Below are 10700 nucleotides of genomic sequence, written 5' to 3'. Positions count from 1 at the left end.
AATCTTGATCATATGGCGACTCAATCAATAATAAGAATATATTCTAATTAAGTTTAAATTGATGTCAGGAATTCAAGGAGTTGTAACTGATTCATCACAATTACCATCTGACGAGGAATTATATTGCCCAGAACTAAAATTAACATCTGTACCCTTATATGCTGGGGCGCGACATTTCGCAAAATATTGTTATGCTCAAAATAATGTTATTAGTTTATCATGCAATGCAATGCAATATTTGCTATTTTATAGGAATTTTGGCTCTGTAGAAAGGAAGAAAGAGATCCAAGGAAATGTCTTAAAGAAGGAAAAATTTTAAGCTTATGTGCATTAGAGTACTTTGATAAAGTTAAAGAATCATGCCCAAATCAATTCAAAAAGTTATATAAATGTATTGATTGGAAAAGTTCTCGAAAAGATTTCACAGGGTAAATATTTAATTATTGTAACCATATTTTGTCTAATTCAAACGTTAATTTTTAATTCATTGAAAGCTATAATTCTAAATTAAAGTATCAGAATGGATTATATTTGATAATGAATTATTTAATAAAAAAATGATAAAACTATTGAACAGAAGATACTTCACCACTTTATTATTTGGCTGATATTGATATTAACATGGTATAGGCCAATACCTAAAAATCAATTTTATTATTAATTTATGATTAATTTAGCCAGGGAGTCCCAGTGCCCATCTGGAGATAAGTTATTAAGAAGTGAAAGACCTGTATGTTCAAGTTAAGCAAGCTCACGAGGTTTTTTTTTTAAAAAAAAAATTTTCAGAATATAAAATTAATATAGAATAATGTTTAGCTTTTCAATATGATTTAGAAAATGTTTTTTTTTGCATGACTAAATAAGAATCCTAACTAATTATGGACTATTATAAAAAAAAAATCAAGTTTATCTCTTCAATGTGATTCTGAAAATGTAAAAATTAATTTAAAAAAATTAGTTTTAAAATAGTGGGATATTGAAGAACACTTTTTTTGACTAAAATAAGAATCCCCTATTAAAAAGCTAAAAAATAAAATATAGAATCACATATAACTCTTCAAGAGGATTCAGAAAATGTTAATATTAATATATTTTTTTGATAATTTATTTTTTTGTCTAAACTAAGAGTATGAATCCCTAAGATTCCTCACGAATTATGGTTTATTATAAAAAAAATAAGAATAGATTAAGTTTATCTCTTTACTATGACTCAGAAAATGTAAAGATTTATTAAAAAAGTTATTTTTAAAATAGTGGGAATTGAAAAAAAACTTCTTTTTTTTTTGACTAAAATAAGAATACTATATTAAAAAGCCTCAAATTTGAAAAATAAAATATAGAATCATGTATTAAGGCTGCATTCATAGTGGTGTCCAATCTGGCACAATTTCACAACTGATCAATTTTTAAAATCTGCTTATGAGATCAATTTATTTTATTAATATTAATTTTATTTATGATAAATAATCATGAATGCTACCTAACTCTCAAGAGCATTCAGACAATAATATTTTTTATTTTTTATAGTTTAAAATATCGAATTTTTTTTTTACTAAACCTAATTTAAAAAAAATAAATGTAGATTATAACTCTTTAGGAGGATTCACAAAATGTTAATATTAACCTATTTAAAAAATTCCTAAAATATCCAAAAGATTAAGTTATTTTGACTAAATTAAGAATCCCCTATTACAAGCACGTTTTTTAAATAAAATTATTCGTTTATCTTAAATATGATTCTAAAAATATGGTTTTTAATTTTAAATTAAAACTGGTAATAGTTTTAAAAAATTTCAAAATTTACTAAATTAAGAATCCCCCCCCCCCCCCCACCTATTAAAGAGGAGTTTTTTAAATATAATTATTATAGATTCGTGTTTAGCTCTTCAATATAATTTACAAAATTATATTTTAAATTTTTAAAATAAAATTAGTAAAATATTGAAAAAAAAACATTTATTTTTATCAAAAATCACTATTTTTGGGCGTGAATAAAATACGCATCCCCGGAAACGACTATGGTCCAACTCAAGGAAATTATTTTTAATTACATGACCTGTCATTTAATCTATGCGGAATATCGTTAGAGATATTATTAATTATTTTTTTTATTTTTTTAAATAGAATTATGTTTTACATATTAAATAAGGAGTCAGGATCAATAGCTATAATTATTTATCTGGTCTACATTTTTAAGCGCTAAAATCTAAAAATTTATTAAAAATAGTCATATTAATTAGGGGTGTAACGATACCACTTTTTGGAGGCCGATCTGATTAGATATTCACGATATTAAATTGATAGTTTTAATATAATTTTTATATGTCAGTTATATAGCTTATATTAAATTCAATTGCAATTTAAAAGTATAATGAGTAATATCATTAATCTATTTACGTAATATGTAATAAACAAATATATTATGAAATTTGAAATAAATATTTAAAATTAATATATCGAAGATATCTTTTAAGAAATACCAAAATTTCCAATTTATTAGCCACCGGCTATGAGGACTGTCAATATCACTATTAAAAACAGATTCTGAAGAGATAATTGTGGCAGGTGTTGCTAGATATTGGCGATTAAGTTTAAGAGCCAATATTTCAATGGATCTTTGAATACTGGTTCATTCGAATAGTTTTCAATCTCAATAAGGACAATTTTCAGTGGTAGTGTTATTAGACTCCTCGTTAGCTTTAACAGTATCAGCATAAGATCCCCACAAACTAAATATGCCAGTTGAATCTCGGATGTTGATGGAATTTATTCTATCTTCATATTTGATTATCTTTTTCTAAATTGTTTAAATAAAATTAAAAAATTTTTTTTATTAAATAGATTTAATTCTTTACCTAGGCTGGAATTTATTTTCTCACGGTGATTCAAAGCATTCTAGAAGTAGTTTTTATCTCTAAAGTTTGATTGAATTGAAAAAAAGATTGTTTTAAATCGGGGATTCAAAATTTTTGTTATGAAGTATATTTTAATCATTATAAATATAGGGAAAATGTTTAGTAAGATCTTTATGCGTAGCATCCATAGTTTGGACACCTTTATCATACTCACCATGATTAGCAAGCTCTTTTTTTTAGTAATTCTACAAGGAATTACTACCTTAGTGGATGCATTTTCTCCACTAATTTCTTTAGTGAAGCGTTGAATTGGTAATAAAGCCAGATTACTTTTGTTCAGAATGTTTATTAATTATATTAAAAAAAATAAACATAAAAATGGATTTCGATTTTATTTATAAAAATAAATGGTTTTTTAGTTATAACTTTTTACTTTTTTAAAAAAATTTTATGACATTTTATTTTTCTCAAAAACGCCATTTTTTATCGGATCGGATCGAATTTTATAATATTGGCAGATAACCGAAATTTTAAAATGGGTGAAATATTGGCCCGATCTGATCTGATAAAACATTACCAGTACATCCTTAATTCAAGAGGATATAAATTTATGCGGGGATGAGTATTAAAAATACATACAGCTCCTGAACCTAGTTAAATTTTGGATCAACACTCCTCAACTAATTAAGGGAATAGAATTTCAAAATTTACATTGAATGCCAAAAATAAAATTTTAGCAAAAAAAATATTATAATATGGCAAAAGTATCGGCTAATAGATCAGAAATGTATTTGGGGCATTTCAATTTGGGATACCTCATCCTCTTCAAATCTACATAAATTATGTAATAAAATAATTTTAAAAATGACCTTGAGAAGTAAAAACCGGCTAAAATAGTTGTAAGAGCTCTCGGAAAAAATATGCGCGTATACTCTTTTGCATTACCCAGCTCGTAATAATTTCTTATGATAAAAAAGGATATATTTGTTTAGTTATAATTTTAAAATATTTTGAAATTCCGGGCGCGGTAAAATATTTTGCACTAGTTGCCCCACTTAAAATTTTAAGGTTTCGGGCTGGGACATTCTGATCTCATAACTAAAATTTGTAAGGTAATGAAAGAGAGAGAAATAAAGTACGAAAGAAAGTAAGAAAATTTATAGGGGATTCTTAGGTTAATCAAAAAAAATTTAATTTTTTCGCTATTTTAATTTTTTTTTTAAAGAATATAAATATTAACACCTTTTGAATCCTTTTGAGGAGTTATACTTGATTCTATTTATTTTTTTAAATTTGAGCCCAAAATGCTTTTTTGGTGATTGTGCTCAATGCCCTGGATCTTCTAATTTAAAGGCCATGATATGTGAAATACATATTTAAGTGACATCGAATATATTACCTACAAGCAATGGGTAATTACAGATCGTACAGATCTTTTAACTATCACTTCATCAACCTTCAATTTTTTTTTTAGTTTAGTCAAAAAAATTTTTTTTTTTTGTATTTTTAAATTAAAAAAAATATGATTATTAACATTTTCTGAATCCTCTTGAAGAGAGTTATACATGATTCTACATTTATGTATTTGAATTTAAGCCTTTCTAGAGGATTCTTAGTTTAGTCATTAAAAAATTGGTTTTTTTATTTATTACTTTACCAATATTTTAAAATACATTTTCTGAATCCCCTTAAAAACTTATACATGTTTCTATATTTATTAATAATATTAATATGTTCTTCCCCTTGAAGAATTAATTATACATGATTCTATATTTTATGTTTTAAATTTGAGGCTTGTTAATAGAATATTCTTAGGGATTCTTAATTTAATAAAAAAAAGAAGTGTTTTTTCAATATCCCATTATTTTAAAAATAGTTTTTACACTTTCTGAATCCCGTTGAAGAGATAAACTTGAATCTATTATTTTTTATAATAGTCCATAATTAACGAGGATTCTTAGGGATTCATATCGTGATTCTTAGTTTAGTAAAAAAAAAAATATTTTTAATATTTAAAAAATATTAACATTTTATGAATCCTCTTACAGAGTTATACATGATTCTATATTTAATTTTTTAAATTTGAGGCTTTTTAATAGCAGATTCCTAGAGTTTCCTATTTTAGTCAAAAATATATAGCAATATCCCACTATTTAATAATTTTTTAATTAATTATATTTTCTGAATCCGTTAAAGAGATGAACTTGTATCTATCTTTATAAAGATTCTTATGGATTCATATGAGGTTATTTAGGGATTCTTAGTTTAGTCAAAAAAATAAATTGAATATTAACATTTTCTGACTCCTCTTGAAGAATTATACATGATTTCATATTTTATTTTTTAAATTTGGGGCTTTTTTAAGGGGGTAGAGATTCTTATTTTAGTCAAAAAAAGTTTTTTAATATCCTACTATTAAAAAAAATTAATTTTTACATTTTCTGAATCACATTGTAGAGATAAACTTGAATCTATTAATTTTTTTTTATATTAGTCTAAAATTAATGAGGATTCTTAGGGATTCTTATTTAATCATGCAAAAAAAATGTTATTTGTTTCTTTTACTAATCTACCATTTTTAAATCATATTGAAGAGCTAAACAATAATCTATATTATTTTTATATAATATGTGCTTGTTTAATAGGGGATTCTGGATTCTTAGGGATTCCTAGTTTACGGGGATTCCATCGTTACTTCATTAGAAACGGGTTTCATATCTGCTAGTCCATCAATATTCGATGGATATTTTTCAATTACTAGATCTTTATTTAAATATTATTTCTCGACGTTTAAAAGATATACTTTGAGCATTGGCATCTTATCTTGCGCCATTTTTTATAGAGGATATATGAGCAATCTTCAAATCAGAGACCATTATTGGGCTGGGCTTGGGCCTGAAATTATAAAATTTAAATTTAGCTTATATAAAACATTTGTTTATGTAAAGAAATATTGCCATTTTTTCTTTCTAATAATAATATATTTTGGTAATGTAAACAAAATAATTGTCTAAATTCACTTAAATATTGTTTATTTTTTATTAAATATATTTAATTAAATTTTTGAATATGGATTTCCGGGCTTGGAATTTTTTTTAAATATTCAATATGGGCCGGGCTTAGGCCTAAAAATAATTTTTTTACTGCAGGCCTGGATCCTGTTTGGTCAAAAAATTGAGGCCCATGAAGGTCTGCTTCAAATATCACTTTTCCGGGATGAAATAGATTCATTAAAAAAAATTTAACTTACTAATAATAATTTTTTAATATTATTTTTTTGACTTAAATATTTTATTTGTAATATTATAATAAAATACTAAATTATATATTTTTCTTTACATACCTTTATAAGATGAGTGTATCCATTATAACGCATATAAAATTATAATCCAAACAATATGTTCATTATTATATGATAAAAATGCAGTTTTTTCAGGGGTTTTCTTCTTAGTGGTTTTCATTAGTTTTTTTCCGGGATTTCTATCGACCCGGCTCAAATTTATTTAAATATAGAAATTAATAAAAAATTTTTCATCATTCCACTAACAAATAAAATATATTGGCTCCTTGTTTCTTACATAATGTTAAAATATATCAATTTTATTTCAAAATTTAAACTCAGGCCAATTTTTTTAATATTAGACTATGCCCAGTTCGAACCAAATATTTTAAAAAATAGAAGCCGAGTTACAGATCTCTAATAGACATACCAGTCATTGTGAGTCCGTTACTCGGTATCAGTGCATCTCTGATAAAAATGCGAAATAATTATAATTTTTTATTTTCATTGCATTATACTATATAAAATTTTTATCGTTTGAATCTAATATTAAGGTGTTACATAAAAGAATATCAGAAAATATTGTTAATAAAATATATTAAAGTTTTTCGAAAAAAGATTTTCACTTATAAAATATTCATATACAAATTCTATACCTTTTTAATTTAAAATTAAATTAATTAGATGTAAAAAAGAAGAATTGTCGTTTGACTATTGCATGTATAACAAATTGGGACTCTTGCGTTTCGAGCCAGGATATATGTGTCGTCCTCACATTCATAAACCTACAAGGGAAAAACCAGAAATTTATAAAGGAAGGACATATCCTGATGATTATTTGAAAGAATATCCCCAAGAATTCAATAAAACCAAATGAATTTATGTATTTTATTTTGTATTATTGTTGTTTACTAGCTTATGAATTAATTAATTGATTTCCTCTATTTATTATTATTAGATATATTAAATATTGATTATATATAATAGAATTAAATGAATATATTTTCTTTTTAATTCTATTTGTCCATTTTTCACCAATCTCTAATCTGCCAACTTTCACCTTTGGCTAAATCAGTCGATTATATTCACAGCCAGATTTTGACTGGAACTTCTTATTTATTTTTTATCTTAACCGGAAAATCTTATATGATAAGTAATTATTTATAGAATTCAGTTTATTTTAACAATATTTTTTCCTAAATTCACATTCAAATGCACGCTTTCATTAGATTTATTAAACAAGCTCTGTATACTAATTAATAGGGAATAAAGATTTAATAAATATAGAGAAACAAAAATATTTTTAGCGTAAAACTTATTATGAAAGAATTAGAAATTTAATTCAGCTATGCTGTAAATTACGAAGTAAAATATCCAAAACGGATCAATTTGGTTTAAAAAGTTTATAACGTTAAAATTATAAAAATAATTTGAACACTTATACTCCTTAATAAAAAAAATTTTTTTTATAACTGGTTAACAAAAACTTACCTAATATAGCATATAGGGGTTGGAAACTAAAAAAATTACATCTTTTGTTTTGGTTTTCAAAAAGTTTAGCTTTTAGTTTTGATTCGATTATCTTTATTAAAATATAATCTTTCTTCTTTAACACCTACCCCGCTTGAATTTAGCAATACTCCATAATTTCAATTTGTATACATTCATGCACTATTATTATTTTGATTAATGTTAAATGGTGCTACGTGAATATATAGCAATTTACTAAACAACGACCAAATTTTCTTTAAATACTATAAGACCCATTTTAAATATATAATAGGTGAAATTATGCGATCGCCTTTATATCCCGTAGTTTAGTTTCAGAAAAAAAACTTGCTGGATTTGAACCCAGTCCAGTATTATACGGTGACGTGAGGATATACACATACACCCATTAGATCACAGAAGCTTGCCGAAGCCTATAATTATATATATGTTGTATTCCATATCAAATCAACTGAAGATTCAACCCGACCCTCTTCGATTTTTTTTAAAATTTGCATGATGGTAGTATATACACTAACTAGCAATAATATAAAATTTTAATTCTCAACTCAACTTACTTCATGAGATATGGCCATCTTTAGAAACGCCAAAAGTTTAAAATACACCATATTTAACTTTAAATATCTCAAAAAGTAATTAAGCTAAAGGTATAATTTAAACTTTATTAAATAACTCTAGAATAGCCCTTTAATATGATATAAAATTTATTATACTAAAAATAATTTTATTACCAAAAACCGGAAATGGTTATAAAATAAAAATTGCCCTTTTTTTTTCTTTCAAAATTTTATAACAAATAGACATTATATATCTTAATATTTGTACAAAATCCTAGATTGGGACCATTACTGGGCCAATAGTTATTACGCTTTAAATATAAATAGTATGGCTTAAATTCTATATTATACGAAATGAGTAATTATTTTTTTAACAAAAGTGATAATATTTGTGAATAATAGTATTAAAACGGAAATCCGAACCCCATCTTAAGATTTATATTCGCCCCCCCCCGCCCCCCCCAAAAAAATTTCTTCTTAAATTCGAGATTTTTGACCTGGCAATTCTATGAGTGAATTATGTAGATTATTTTCTTTGCCGGATAAAAAATTATCTATGTGATAGTCAGAAATATATTTTCATAAAGATTATTTTCTACTTATAATTTTATCAAATAAAATAATTATCATAAAAATCAAATTCAATTCCAACAGCAACAGCCGTCATTTATATTGATTAATTTTATAAAGCCATTTTTCTAAGAAAATTAAATTATCGGTATTCAATATGCAATTTATTTTTAATTTAAAATAATTATATAAAATTAATAGCTATCTTTTATTCCTTACCAAAAAAAATTTAAATGTCTAGAAAAGATGTTTCTATTCCAGTAAAGTGCTGTAATCCCTTTAGAATAAAATCTCATTCAGTACGTTACGATCTTAGAAATGTTTTACAATGGATGATAGAAGTTTATTCTAGCTTATCAGTTTCAAAAAATTTGTAGCTCTTGCAGGAAAAAATTAAAAAAATATTCAACAAATCTGATCTCACCTTTTACTTGTACGATCCCGATCACATTACCTTCTATTTCTAACTTACCTTCTACCTCATCTATTAATGAAACATTTATCGATTCTGAACCTGATCAACCATGCAATAATCCCGACTCTTATACAGATTTTAATACTTCAATTTCAACTTTAAATGAAACTTTGCCATTTTTAGGGGAGACACCTTTTAAAAAGAAAAGGTTAAATGAAAAAAAAATATCCTGTAAATAAATTTTTGAAAATTTAGGGAAAAATTAAAAAAGTTTTAAAAAATAAATCTAGAGGATCAAGCAAAAAAAGATGAAGTTGAAATCATAAATCAACTGGAAAGAAAAATTTGCTACAAGTTCTCGCAATGAAAAAATACAAATTTTAACAGTTTTACCAAGATCTTGGACTCTTGATAAAATTGAAAAGGAATTTTCAACCACAAATTTTATGGCCCGGACAGCTAAACAATTAGTTGAAGAAAAGGGTGTTTTGTCAAACACAAATATCATAAAACCAAGTAGAATAATTCCGGATGACATTGCAAATAAAGTAATAGAATTTTATAATTCTGATGAAAACAGCAGACTTATGCCAGGTATGAATAATTTTATATCAATGAAAGTTAATGGAAAAAATGAAAGTCAAACGTTATTCTAATTCATTAGATAATTTAATGTATGATATTATTTAATTTAATATGTTTATAACAATATTAATTTTCCATTTGATATTCATGTAATATAAATAATTAGCTAAATAAAGTTATAAATATTTTTACAATTATTTTCTCTCTAAAATAAAATTGCTAAACTTATATGTTAAATATGACATAATGTCTACTAGTGGGCTCACAGCCCCCGAAACATTTATAAAAAAAATATAATCTGCCCGATCATAAAGGAATTTTCTTTTTATTTGTTTCGTAAATTACTATATATTTGGTATAATTTAGGATTTAAGCCATACTATTTATATTTAAAGCGTAATAACTATTGGCCCAGTAATGGTCCCAATCTAAAATTTTGTACAAATATTAAGAAGTATAATGTCTATTTGTAAAAAAAATTTGAAAAAAAAGAGCAATTTTTATTTTATAGCTATTTCCGGTTTTTGGTAATAGACTTTTTATTAATAAAATAATTTTTATATCATATTAAAGGGAGAGCTATTTAATAAAATTTAAATCATGCCTTCAGCTTATTTACTTTTTGAGATATTTAAAATTAAATATACTGTATTTTGGAATTTTCGCGTTTCTAAAGATGGCCATATCTCATGAAGTAAGCCGATTTGAAAAGTAAAATTTTACATTTTTATTAGTTAGTGTATATACTACCAACATACAAATTTTTAAAAAAATTGAAGGGGGTATCGATTTTTTTTGGTTGGTTGTTTTAATATGGAATACAACATATATATTATAACCATAATAAAATTTTAACCAAATTAATAATTTAGTGGAATAATATGAATAAAAAAACTACGGGGGATTGTTAATGTACCCCGCTTCATTGA

At 24.7% G+C, this 10700-nt stretch overlaps 1 protein-coding gene across 1 annotated transcript; it reads left to right on the top strand.

Moving 5' to 3' along the window:
• The first annotated feature begins 14 nt into the window (after positions 1 to 14).
• LOC135929147 (NADH dehydrogenase [ubiquinone] 1 alpha subcomplex subunit 8-like) lies at positions 15 to 7393 on the top strand. The gene is made up of 3 exons (XM_065465665.1): positions 15 to 205; positions 253 to 428; positions 6820 to 7393. Exons 1-3 carry the CDS (start codon positions 62 to 64, stop codon positions 7010 to 7012), a joined length of 513 nt encoding a protein of 170 aa, XP_065321737.1. The 5' UTR covers positions 15 to 61; the 3' UTR covers positions 7013 to 7393.
• The last annotated feature ends 3307 nt before the right edge of the window (positions 7394 to 10700 follow it).

Source organism: Gordionus sp. m RMFG-2023, chromosome 4 (assembly GCF_954871325.1).
Source record: "Gordionus sp. m RMFG-2023 chromosome 4, tfGorSpeb1-WG-v2, whole genome shotgun sequence".
Taxonomy (NCBI): Eukaryota; Metazoa; Nematomorpha; class Gordioida; order Chordodea; family Parachordodidae; genus Gordionus; species Gordionus sp. m RMFG-2023.
This window is presented reverse-complemented; position numbering and strand designations above follow the sequence as displayed.